The sequence below is a fragment of the Ciconia boyciana genome, chromosome 9 (genome assembly GCF_034638445.1).
Source record: "Ciconia boyciana chromosome 9, ASM3463844v1, whole genome shotgun sequence".
NCBI classification, from domain to species: Eukaryota; Metazoa; Chordata; class Aves; order Ciconiiformes; family Ciconiidae; genus Ciconia; species Ciconia boyciana.
The window spans coordinates 25,616,500-25,629,577 of NC_132942.1; the positions used below are offsets into that span (position 1 = coordinate 25,616,500).

General features: G+C 46.7%; 1 protein-coding gene across 3 annotated transcripts; it reads right to left on the minus strand.

Moving 5' to 3' along the window:
• Nucleotides 1–202: 202 nt before the first annotated feature.
• Nucleotides 203–12,634, minus strand: B3GNT9 (UDP-GlcNAc:betaGal beta-1,3-N-acetylglucosaminyltransferase 9). Of its 3 annotated transcripts, none has more exons than XR_012044230.1 (3): nt 12,269–12,634; nt 1,674–3,633; nt 203–1,567 (listed from the first exon to the last, which is right to left on the minus strand). XR_012044230.1 is itself a non-coding variant. In XM_072873787.1 (3 exons), the coding sequence occupies exon 3, from the start codon at nt 3,567–3,569 to the stop codon at nt 2,328–2,330; it is 1,242 nt and encodes a 413-aa protein (XP_072729888.1). In that variant the 5' UTR covers nt 3,570–3,633; nt 4,494–4,536; nt 12,269–12,633; the 3' UTR covers nt 203–2,327. The 3 variants fall into 3 exon arrangements, 2 of the variants coding, with proteins under 2 accessions (XP_072729888.1, XP_072729887.1); XM_072873787.1 differs by adding an exon at nt 4,494–4,536 and having other exon boundaries at nt 203–3,633; nt 12,269–12,633; XM_072873786.1 differs by having other exon boundaries at nt 203–3,633.
• Between the last annotated feature and the right edge of the window lie 444 nt (nt 12,635–13,078).

Genomic DNA, 13,078 nt, shown 5'->3' on the forward strand with positions numbered 1-13,078 from the left:
CTGCCTTGTAGGAAATCGTAAGGTAAGCCGTGTTTATTTTTCTGTCATTAGCATTAATTTAAGTCCAGCATAAGGAAGGATTTAACCAAGTTATCCAAAATAATGAATAACATATATTTTGTGTTGCTATCTTCATGAAAAATACCTGTGGTATTAGTCTTAGAACATGTGTGCAGATGTACTTGACAGACTCTGACAACTAGAGGCACGTCTGCATGCTGTCTTTTAATGATGGTATAAATAATTTCCCAAACTGTAAACTAATCACAGGTAATACATTTCTGTACAAGCTCATAAACACATAAGTATCACACATTTTAGCAGACGGGGCGTGACTGGCTTTCTCCCACCAGCAAGGCTCTGGCTTATTTCCACACCTTACAGAGCTCCTTGTAAAGCTCACATGAGCATTTGGTATTTCAGGATTGCATCCTGAAAATATCCCAAATCAACATACGGTCTTTTGATTTCTATATAGCTGACCTTTCCTTGGAAATACATTGTTGTAAGGCTTAAACTCTTATGATGGAGATAACGTGTAAGCCTGTTGTTAATAGTCTACCAAAAGATATTACCAGCTTGCTTTCCTCCATGTTGTGCATAGGTAATACAAGTACCACACACGGACTAGTGCTGGGTGGGAGGAAGGTTATACCCAGATATGAAATGCAGCTGCGCTGCAGGCTCTGTTCAAGGGAAAGCAACTTCCTGGACATTTATGACTGATTGTAGTTTCCTCTGAAGCTGTGTGTATGTGCCCTCCTGAAGAGGGATGACATTGGGGTTCTCTGATGAATAGGAGTGTTTTTGAGGGGGAAAAATTACAAAAGAATTAACAAACACAGTATCAGAGGTGAACTCAGGCTCTTTGCCCTGTGAATTTCAAAGCTTTTTAACCCTGATTTAGAGGAATTTACTTCTTCTTTGATGTCCAAGACAAGGATGTTCTTTTAAGGTAATCTCCTGCTGGAAAAAACAAAATGCTTCAAAGTATTGACTATTCTTTGAAAAACTAAGCAATCCAGTGTTCTTGTCCGATGCTTAAAATACTTAGGAAGTTACAGACTGACTGAAACTTGGAAAGCCCAACAGAAAGATTGCTGTGTGTTTTTGCTTTCTTGCAATAAATTTAGAAAGGCTTTTATTCTGAAGCCCTTTTGTCTGAAAACTACTTTCTCCCTTCACATGACACCCGCAGCAATATGAAAAGTCTTGGCTGCTCTTTGCAGTTGACTGTATGCCAGGCAAGAGCACTGCTGTCTATAGAAACCAGCCCAGTCCTTTGACAAGTTTTCCTTTGGTTTGAAGAAGCTCCCAAGTGTGATTGCAAGCAGCAGCTCTGTGTGGTTTTACTCTCACAAGCGAAGGCCAAAAGATCTCTCCAGATGCAGACCGTCTGAAGATCTGGATTAGATGGTGAGAGAGATCAGATACTGTTGGATGACTTTGACTTTTCACTGAGTGCCAGTCAGCATAGCGTAGAGAGCCCGAGCTCATGGAAGTGCCAAAAAATGGTCCCCTGAGTCCTGAGTGTATCAATGGAGCAGATATTTGAACTGAGGAGTTGCTACAAATAACGAAAAATCAAGATTCAGAGGGATCAACTCAAAGTTCTTCTTGTCCTTTCTTTAAAGGCCCTTTGGAAGTCTGCCCCTTCCCATTTATCTACTTACCTGTCCTTTGCTCAACCAACCACACCAGCCTCAGCCTCCAGTTTGTTTTCTTGTAGTCCACCCTGTCTGCAACGTATAGGACCCCATTTCAATAGCTGTTAGTCGTTCTTTTTTTCACTTCTTATGAGGCCTACAGAAAGCCAACCAGGCAGGGGTGATTTGATTTGAGTGTACTTAAAGGAGACTTGATTTCCTTTACTCTAGTTACTGTGTAGTTTGGTCATTTCTCAATGAGAAATGAGTCAAGGTAACCAAGTTGACAACGATCCCTGTGCTCCTTGGTGTCATCTCTTACCCTCTATCTTCTTTCACTTCTTGCATTTCTAACAATGCTGAAAAATCTCCAAGGACTGCATTTTGCAATGTGCTTTTACACATTGGCCCACTAAGCACTACTATAATTCTAATAAATAATAATAAATTAAAGATACTGTTATGATTATTTGGACTTATTAATGGAGAAGGACCTACATGGTATGTGTGTGCAAATGTGGAATTTGGCAATTTCCTGCAATAGTTTTTCGTCTTCCCTTAACATTGTGAATAAGATGTGCTAAAATAGCCTACTTCTAAAGCTGGTTTGTTTGGTTGCAACAGTTTCAGGTTCCCTTTCTCAGCTGGTTTGCTATGTGTTTCTGCTGCAGTCTGCCTGCATTATCTGAGGGGTGATGCCTGTGTTGTTATTTGAGCTTTCTTTTTCCATTGAAAAGGCTTCTTCACTTGCTTCTTCTGAGTACAGGAAAGACGTGGGCTGTGGAGCAGGTTCCACATTAGCCAGATCTCAGCAACTTTCAGACTGTGAACTACCATGAGATCTTTGTAAAAACAGGGGTCAAATGTCTGTAGGTGCGGGGCAGCAGAAGGCTTGACAATGCCAAAGGTCTTGAATCCTTCATGCAAAATGGGTTTGAGGTTGATCCTCTGTAAGCACATGCCCAAAAAGACATCGTCAATGGGGAAGAGTTCCACCTCTCTGCAAGCCCTGGAGAGCTTCCTCATGGTGCAGCTGGACAGCAAAAACCCTCCTCCTCCTGCATAGGCTGGATAGATGCTTAGCCCATACATGGTCTCTGGGATATAGTATTTGCTCTTTTGGACACGGATAGGGCGGGCGTTGTAGATGATGTCCCCAACAAAGAGGTCCTCAGTGGGGTCATGTCTCTCAAGGAAGTCGACAATGTTCTCAATGTTGACAAAAACATCGGCGTCACCTTTAAAAATAAATTTGACGTTGTGGCAGAATTCAGCGGCCCAGTTCAGGAAGTGGATCTCCTTCAGGGTCAGATTGAAGAAAGTGTCCATGAAGTCCCAGAGTAAAATGTCCCGATATGTCTGACTCTCCTGGTGGATCAGGGTCTCCCACGTCGCCAGCACTGTCCTATTCTTTGGTGTTCCCAGAAGGAACACTCGCTGGATCTGCTCCCCGTTCACCAAACCCTCCCTGCCCCAAGTTTTCCGGACAATCTCACGTCTGTCAAAGTCTTCAACTACCGATTTGATAGCAATGAGCAGAAAGGGACCTCCAGGTGTTTTCCTGCATTTCTTGGGCTGGTTAATGAGGAGATTGAAGTTCCTGTTATCCTTGTTTAGGAGATAATGCTTGAAGGCAGAATCGGTCAACGGGGGTGGAATTGTAGTTTGGACCCTGTTATTGGCCACTCCGGTTCGTCGAACGATAGGAGTTACTTGGGGTCTGAGTACCATCGCCTCTGCTGGCATCAGTCTCCAACGTGCTCTGGGGTCAGAGAATAGTGTCGGTGTTACTGAAGGCTGCTTCTGTGTTGGCTCCTTGTTTCCTACTGGGACTAAATGTTCCAGCTGGGAGTAGATTAAAGAGCAAAGCGCTACCAGCAGGAAGAGGGTACAGATCGCATCCCCTTTGAGACGAACTCTCATTGTCTCCGCAGTGTTTCTGGGACAGTTAAAAGCTGTGTTTGAGCTGCCTGGCACCAATGTCCATCTGTAAATAAACGTACGGTGTGTCAGCCATGAGGATCGGCAGCTTTGAAGCATGCAGGCAAGACTAACTGAAACACCGTTTAAAAAACTAGCAGCAAAGTGCATTCCACTCATACAAACACTGAGACACGTAAAGGAGCTTGCCAAAAGGCACACGGGTTGCAAACTTAACACTGATCCTAGTGCTCTGGCTCTGTGACTTGCTTAGTTAAGTCACCAAGCTGTCATCCATCATCCTGAAAACCACCCCCTAAGCACAACGTGAAATCAGCCCTTCCTCCCACACCCCTCTCTGCCAAACATGTTTTGCCATTTCAGAGATTTCCCTGCTTTGGGAAAAACAAGGTGGAAAATTATGAGCAATGCCATTCTTCCATAAATCATTAGATTTTTTTTTTTTTTCTATTCCCCCCACACACATACCCCCCTTGGTAACTGTTTCTTGCTGCTTTTTACCCTTTTTGAGTCGAAACAGGGAGGCACGGACCTGGCTGTTGAAGGGCAGACTTTTCATCAGCAGCGTGTCACTGGCGTTTCCCTGCACGCAGAGCCAGCTCTCGTAAACCAACTATGATTTGTGCTTTCAAAATGAATACATTAGGCACACTCTGGAATGCACACAGGGCCTTTTTGCTGCCAGTAATCTTTATAAAATATTAAACCATTATAAATAACTTCCATTAATAAGGTTAGAAGGGGCACGGGTTTTTTGCCTCTGCTGAATCACCCTAACCAGTAAGCAAGAGGTGGGCAAATAAATCCCAACACGCAGAAGCAAGGGAGAGCCTTGTGTTAGGAATGTTTTATTCACGTGAGAGATGAAGCTGCCTTTTGAAATACAAGATTTGATTCCTCACTTACACTTTTCCCAGAGATCTTCTGTCTCACTCGATCAGTTCTTCAGCTGCAAACAAAAATATAATAATGAAAGAGTAGTAAGAAGCAGAAAGCAGCATGCAACTGTAGTTCAGGGAAAGAGCTGGTCAAGTGTCTGTAGCTGCAGCAAAGGTCCTCTCATCACCACTGCACGTGCAGCCACGCTGTTCCCCACAGCGGCTAACAACCGAGTTGGACAGAGAGGACCTGACAGTCGCTCCGGGCTCCCGGAGAAGGCAGGAAACAATCGTAATCCCTACAGTTTGTTAGCAGGTAGCATGTTCCTAAAAGTTTAGCTCTACCCAAAACTTTTCCCACAAGTGCACATAAGGATTCTTATATAATCCACTGATAATATTTTACACTTGTATGTGACGTACAGCTCTATCTTGCCTGTGCTGTATTAGTAGAAGCTACCTTTGAAGATATTACAGTTGCCTGTCTTCAGTCAGCCGAGATCATCTTACCCAAAATCTTCTTGATCAAAAGCTGCCTGGTTGAACGTCAGTCTGTCTTCACTTAAGGAACACTTCTTACTGAGGACTGAAAAGGGTGGAGGAGCCAGGGCTTGTGGCTTCCTATGCAATTTGTTCCTGCAGTTCACTGTTTTCAGCACTGTTAGCCTGCGGAGCACACAGATGGATGCCCTGCCTCCAGTCGAGCCCCACAGCCGCTTTACTGACTCAAAAATGGGCAGCTACGTGCTTGGTAAGAATACTGTAATTCAACGTGATTATGACTTAAAATGGGACCCTCTTTAATTCAGTAGCATCTGTTTTCAGCAAATTCTTTTTCACTCTCATGGATTGTATCACCCGCTAATTGTTAATTAACCGTCAATTTTGTATCAGCCATAACATTATCTTTTTGAAGCTCAAATTTAGACTGATAAGTCTGTAGTTACGAAGTATTAAAATAGTGGCGCAACATTACCTCCAGACCCTGTGGGATCTAGGCAATATTTCAAGACCAATGAAAAAGCAAAATTAATAAACCAGTTGATTTTTTTGGCCAGCCCCTTTAAAATTCTTAGATGCACATTACTTGGACCTCATAATTTTAGAATATTTTGCTTTTTCATTACTGGTTAACTGCATCTCCAAGTTATTGTTGAACTGGAGAGTATTTCATCATCATGTGGTATCAGCTATCTTTTTCCCAAGTACAGCTCCAAAATATTTACTGACCTTGTCTTCTTTGTCTCCAGTATTACTGAAAACTTTATTTTAGCAAATGGCTTGTCTGTGCCTTGGTAAGGCTCTTTGCATTCCCAGTGGATTCAAAATCACTTCCTCCCTGTCCTGATGACTATGCTTTTTTCCTCAGGCCACCTTTCTTGCCATTTTCTGGCCTTTAATAGAGATTGCTGGGGTTTTCTCCATTTGTTGGCTTTTTTTACTGTACCTTTCACTTCTCTCCTAGGTTAGGCTGATGTTTTAACCGGCATAGCTTTGATATTGATAGCAGGATTGTAGAATTTTCTCTGATCTCTCATAAATTGTTGTTAAAATGCTTATAATAATCAGAAGCTGTTTTCTGTTTATGCCTTTCTGCCACATGACTTGGCTCATAACTATTTTCAGCCTCGTGAAACAGTCTCTTCTAACACGTATAGGATGTTTGCATTTTACGTCTGTCGTGTGCAAATTACCCTTGGCAAGTCCCGATTGCGGTGCTCTGCAGCAACCCGCTGTGTTTCAGTTTTGTGCTAAATCATCCTTTATCTGTCAAGATGTGGTTCCCAGTAGGCTTTCCCTCACGTTGCCTTCAATAATTTTGAAGGCAAGCTCCAGCAGTATGAAAGGACGGTCCCACTACACCCAGGATGTGTTACTGAACTGGATCTGCTAAGGAGGGAGAGTCTGTCCCTCTTCTGCTCATCACGAGCAAGAATTTTTGCTCGGTGTTATTGAGATACCTAAAATAGGGACCCTGTCTCAAAAAGCTCATAAGAACTAAAACTGAGGCATTTCTGGTCCTTCTGTTGTGATGGGATGAACTTTATTGAGGTGCTACGCAGCTCTGTGCACGTGGTCTCCAGAGCAAGCAGGAGATGCGGAGTCCCTGGTGGGACGGATCCTGATAGCATTGGGATGTTTGTGTATCTCCACTCAAGCTCTTCGCAGTCTCATCTCTTTCCCCACTGTAATAGCAATTTTTAATTTTCCTTTTCTATGCAAAAGTTTGATCTTATTTCAGCTGCCAGGCTCCAGATGGTAATTAAGGAGCTGGATGAAATTCCTGGCTCTTTCCTGTGTTTCATTTTATTGGCGAGGGTTTGGAATAAAATGTGTGTGTCGTGAAACTCGTAATTTCCATGACTTACAGATTTATCCTGCCAGCATCTTGGAATCTGGCAATGAGTGCCCTTGAAAAAGCCAAGAAAAACCCTGAATTGTTACATGCCTGGGCTGATAGCCTGGATTTTCTTCTGTGTTTTCATTTATTGAAAGAAAAGAATCTGAAATAGCGATTTCTGTGCTGAAATAAAACAGTTCAGTGCTGAATATAGACATCTCATTTTTGAAAGAAGTTGCCAGCCCTTGAAGTGATTCCTTGATCGAATTATATGGATTTTCCAGTCTTTGTTAGATATTTCCTTCTTTTGAAGGAAGTACCCTCGATTATTACACAGGTGTGAGCTCCATCCGTGGATGTCAGTGTGGGAAAAGCTGTCCTGTTCTTGAATTCAGAGGCATTGATGATTCTGGCAGACCCTCCAGTGTGTCCTAAAGCCAAAAAGATTATTCATCCACCTCGACACTGGGGGGGTGGGGGGTGGGGTGGGTGGGTGTGGAATTATGGGGCTATCAAAGCGAGCAGAAAATACTTGATGGCAAACAAGAGAGATGTGAGCACAGCAGAGCGTTTCTCGGCACAGCATCTTGCTGCGTGTCTGCATCCAAGGCGGGCACCTCTGCTTCATATGCCACTGTGGGGGATCTCCATCCAACTTGTGCAGCGGAGCTGGGCTTATGAAACTGCTGCATCACTTGGTGCCTCAGGGAGTGTGGGCTTAGCTGCCAGGGCTGCTTCCTGTGTCCTCTAAGCTTGGAAAAACAGGCAGTTGTCTCTCTCTGTGTTGGCTCCCCAAGGATGGCTACAGTAGGGATCTTGAGTCCGGCTCGAGCGGGTCTGAATGGGACAGTGCAGTTTGCCCCAGCAGTGGGACAAGGGGGTCCTGGGGAAGACCGGGAGTGTCGCGTGCGAGCACCAGTGATGTTAGAGGGCTGAGCTGGGCTGTAGGAAGAGGCTGAGAGGTCCCATATCCATGAGGTGGAAACGTGGGGGACACAGGGAATGTGCTGGAAGGACCAAGGGGACCACAGGGAACAAAATGCTCGAAAGCTGGAAGTGGCCGGAGCTGGGCATGGCACCCTGTGAGCATCCAAGCAGGGAATCTGACCTGCGCTGTTGCACGCTTGGGCAGAGGGCCCAGTCCTCCGCCTGGTTTTCATTTATCTGAGAGCAGGATTCTGAAATATGGCCAAGGACTGCTGCAATAAAAACAGTTAAATGATGATTTTAAATAAAAAAAAATTGCTAGTCCTTCATTCCCAGTTGAATGACGTGAAGCCTTGAGCTCATCCTGGAAACTTCCTTCTTTTGCAGCAGGCATCATGTCTCCATCACTTGGCACTTCTGCTTACATGGGCCCAGGTGGGAAAAAGCCTCTGGATCCTGTCCCCAAATTCAGTCAAGAAGCCTTGGTGATTCTGGCATGTTCCCTTGTGCCTTGAAGAGTGGTTATTCAACCCACCCAGCCTCGGGAAAAGCAGCTGCAATGGCGAGGCAAGCTGAAAATGTGGTACACTGAGCAAGAGGGTACAAAACACAGCAAAGAGCTGTGCTGCACGCTAGTCCCAGCCTGGCTCACAGGAATGTCCGTCCCCACCAAGCACGGCTGTGGGTTGTCCCCAGATCAGCTTGCTGCCCCACTGCATGCAAAGTGTTTCCAGCTCCCTCCTGGCTCCCCTCCTCGCTCCTGAAGCTGGAGCTGCCACTGGTAGGTTTGGGTTGTGCACCAGAGGAGCCACATATGTTGTGTGGCCATGCAATATGTGGGGCTGTGGTTGATGATAGAGATGTCTTATCTGTTTCTCTGTAAACTGAGCTAAAGAAAGTGTTGTGGATCCAGCACCAATGCGTTCAATGAGTTTTTTGCAATCCTCAAGGGAACTTGGAAAATTCTGAGTGGTGGGGGTGCTTTCATAGAATCATTCAGGTTGGAAAAGACCTCTAGGATCATCTAGTCCAATCGTCAATGAGGCAATGCTTGAGGTTTTGGATATTTGTTTTCATGTTGGTTGAACGCATTTCACGAGAACAAAGTCGGGTTGTAACACCCAGTGCTGGAAGCTGAGACCAGGGCTCTGGCCTGCAGCAGGGAGGTCTGTGCACGTGTCCCTCTCCCACCTCATTTGCAGCAGTTTTTCCATCCTGATTCACTCAGCAAGAGCAGATCAAGCTCCCAGGCGCCTCCTAACCTTGTGCTGCTGTTCTTCTGCCGCCGCCTCCTGACGTTGTTCAAGAACCCACCAGCAACAATAATAACATACCCTATGCCCATCCTGCAGCTGGGACTATGTAAAATAGACATGCGCAGATTAACTTTATCCCACCAGACCAGGATGATGACAGCAAGAAGTCTGCACCACCTGAAGCTCTGGTGACTACACCTTCCTACCGACTCTCGCTTGGTCCCATCCTCTGAGCCCCCGAGGGTCGGGAGAGCGTTTGACTTCTGTGTCCGCACCAGTTTAGTTTAAATGCATTGCTGAACACGCAGACAGAAGTAGCACTCTGTTTTGTGTGGGGATTACTTGTTTTGCTCTCTTCAAGCCACGTTGGGTTGCTATCCTTCTCTTACCCTTGAACAGAAACCTGAAGTGAAGCGCTAAGGCAAAGGTTTTCAAATCTCAGCTGAGTTATCTCAGTACGGGTCTCATGCAGGCAAAACCTCATCTTCATTTTGCATCACATGGGTGCCTGGGCTCTTTGGGGTACCCACAGGGAAATGTGTCAGCTTCCAGTGCTGGGTTTGTTCTGCCCCACATACAAAAACATGCATGAAACAACTGGTTTAATGGTTTGAGCTGGTTTTGGGGTGTTTAAAGGGGAAAAATAGCTCTGTGTGTTGGAGCAGGGGAAGAAGCCCTCTTTACTTTCTACGTTTGGGTGTCATGTAACAAGTTTTATTCCTGCATGGTTTCTTTTTTGGGTTTGTTTGTTTGGTGGTGGTGGTTGTTGTTCCATTACATCCCCCCCCCACCCACCCCCCTCGGCAAAATCAATAACCTCATCAAAGTTGATGCTTCAAGGGGCTTTGGTGCTGGATAACACCTCTCTGCATTCCAGGGTGTTTGTGAAGAGGTCTCATTTGGAGCTATAGGATTACAAAGCAATGCTGAATGATTTGATCTTCTTGACTAGAAGACAGGGCAGGCTGAAATACAAGAGACGCCCTTCGGCACATTGGTTAGTGCAAAGCCCTAGTAAAATGAAGTAACCAAAACAATTGCTAAGCTGCCTTACCAGAAAAAAAAGCCCATCTCATTCAGCCGCTTAGAAGTTTTGAAGTCTATAAACAAATTGAAAATAGGCTGTAGGATTTAATTAGCTGAATGTCTTAAGAAAGCTTTCCCAGGAGTCAGGGTCGTGAGCCAGAGCCAAAGGAACGCAGTGCGGAGGGGCAGGGGCTCGCGGTGCTCAGCCACGCACCAAGGTGCTGCTCGGGCACTGCTGGCCAGTGCCACCGTCGCAGCAGCGCTTCAGCCCCGTGCACAGCGTCACCGGCACAGTGTCACCGCTGCTGTTACTTGCGTTGCAGCACCTGGAGGCAAAAAGCTCTGTTGGTTGAAACGCTGTGCAAGCAGGTAACAAAAATGCAGGCCCTGCTCCAAAGACTGTTTCCAGCTTTCCTGTTGGAGCTGCTTTTCAGGCCAGCTCAAACGAATGGATGAAATCCGTGCTGTTACAGGACAGGGTGCCTTATTTATGTCTCTGCCCCAGTCCTGAAATACGTGGCTTCATCAGCTTCCCAGATGGCTTGTCCCATTTTATCACGGTCCCTCCTGTTAGCGCTGCCAGCCTCGCCTTCGCAACGCCAGTCAGGCGTTAGACAACGGCTCGCAAATGGCTGCTGCGGTCGCCTCCTCTTAGCTTTCACCCCAGTCAGCGAAGCTTTTATGAAGTATACAGACTTAAATGCAAAGAAACTGCAGAGCTGCTGTGTGAAGGCTGGCGATGGTGCTAAGATGTCTGCTCTCACGTACAGGGGCCCCAGAATCAGCAGGGAATCGTGTGGTACCACAGCAGAAGGCAGTGGCTGTTGTGCAGAGGAGCCCCGATGACCCTGGGCAGTGCTGGCTGCCTGCGTGACCATCCCCATGACCTCCGGGAAACGCTGGCTGCCTGCACTGCTCCTCCCGTTGCCCTGCTGACCCGGCGGTAAGTCACTCATGTACACGTGGCAGGGTTTGGGGACTGCAGCTCTGCTGCATTTAAGCAGTGCAGGATGTTTTCCTGGCCCTTTCGGGGCAGGACATGCCATCAGGGCAGTGCCTGTGCAGGACTGTGCTGCTGCCAGGCACGCCATGGTGGGCCCCAGCAAACAGGGAAAACTCCAGCTCCTCCTAAAGCACAGCACCACATCTCTAATGAGAGCATTCAGCTGCCTGCAAGGTAGAAGGTAATGCGCAATTATCTTCCACAGGCTTAGCAGCCTCAAGAGGTACTTTCCTAAATCCAGGTGCAGTCTTGCATGTAGGTGGTCTGATTTTCAGAATTATGGAGAGCTCAGCAGCTCATACCCTTAGTGCTTCGGGGAGACAGGGCCCTCCCGGAGCAGCCAAGCACAGGGTTAGGAACTTGCCCTCTCTCTTGCAAACATTCATTTCCTCTGGCCTCAGGAGGAGAATAAAGCCTTGCAGACTCGTGAAGGGGTAAGAAACAGCCCCACCAAAAACAACCGCCCTCCTTTCCCAGCCCTCCGCAGGCTGCAGTGCTCGCTACTTCTTCAGCTCCTAGACCGTCTTCTGATCTGATAAATCATTTGCCTGATGTGCCCCAAAACCCAGCAATTACAGTGCGTTAGCATGGATGTATTGTTACACCCAGACATGAATGGGAGAGGGAGTACGTCCTGACTTGCCCCACTAATTTCAAGATGATACCCAATGCATAAGTTTATCAGAATCTGCCCAAAAGCTGTTAAAAAATGTGATCTGTAATTGCCCCTTTCACTGAGACTGAATTTTTTTCTTTCTCTCTTTGCGATGCTAGAGAGCTTGAAAATTGCCATGTTTTGCTCAAAGCATACAATAGTGTAACACAGGGGGAAGATTCATGTCCTTTTACTGGTGAGGAATGGCTTGTAAATGTAACGTGCCGCCACTGGAACATGTTCGTGGTTGGGAGGAAACCCTGTCTCGGAGCACTGGAGGCATTGTCTAAAGAAGCCCCAAACTTTCTTCTGTAAAAACAACCTAAAACATCCAAAGAAAGTTCTTCGGAAAGTAAAGCGTAAAGCAGACGTAGCAGGGCTGGAGACTGTGTTCCAAGCCTGTAGCCAACCCTGCTGCATGTTAACCGTCACAGTTCAGGTCGCTGCATGTAACAACACTGCAAGAGCAACAAGGCAAAAAGAAAAGCCGCAGGCTGAAGGAAAAAGAAAAGGTAAGGACAGTCTCCACTTCACACTGCTTGCTGCATAACTCTCCCCAACCCACCCTGATCAAACATACATAATAGATACTTACATCCCATTTGGTAGCGCTGATCCTGTGTCCCCTCGGTAATGCCTCAGCAGCGGGCTGCCAAGTAGACACATCTGGATATAGTTAGCGTTAGACATTCCTCAGCCTTTAAGCGAAACCGAGGAAATCCTCGCTGAGCAAAGCAGCGCTTGGTCTCCTGCACTCTGGGCCGTTTTCATGCTGAAAGCCAGCAAAGTTTCCCCATGCTCGTGTGCCTACCGGGGAGGGGTGCGTGTGCCAGCGGGGTCTGAGACGAGACGCCGGGCTCCCTCCTTGCACACACACTTGCTTACTGTAGCGTGGTGGAAGGAGCAACCGCACCATGGGAAGGAGCTGGGTCCGCTTCCAAGTGCCGGACACGTGATCGGCAGGCTGGGGAGCGCAGATGGCCTCCAGCGCTGCAGAGGCCCACGGCCGGCAGCGCCCCGCATCTTCCTGCGTGCGGGCATCCGCGCCCCGCGGGACAGGGCAGGGACGGAGGTGTCGAGGGATTGAACGCAGAGCCAGGTTGGGGACTTCCGTCAATTCTGCTGTTTTACCAGTTAAAAATAACAACCACAAAAAAGGCTATTTTTTTCCTGTAACTTTTTTCAATAGGAAATGTACTAATTTTTCTTCGCGCCCCCCCCCTTTGGCTTTTTTTTTAATCCCCTTGTGATTTTTTACTTTACCTCTGCAAAGGCTCAAAATTAGAAATTGAGGTTGGGTTCAGCCCAGAAGGAAAATACACTTGGGGGTTGGTTTCTTTTTTTCTAGTAGGGAAGTGATGGGAGGAGGCGGGGAGCTGAGTGGTGCGGAGGCTGAAGACAGATG

What these genes read in the sequence shown, in the direction of transcription:
- B3GNT9 (XM_072873786.1), bottom strand. Translation starts at nt 12,363, where the DNA reads ATGTCTAACGCTAACTATATCCAGATGTGTCTACTTGGCAGCCCGCTG. An exon ending in TCAGCGCTACCAAATGGGAT is followed by an intron (nt 3,634 to 12,268) that starts GTAAGTATCTAT and finishes GTTTATTTACAG; the next exon opens with ATGGACATTGGTGCCAGGCA.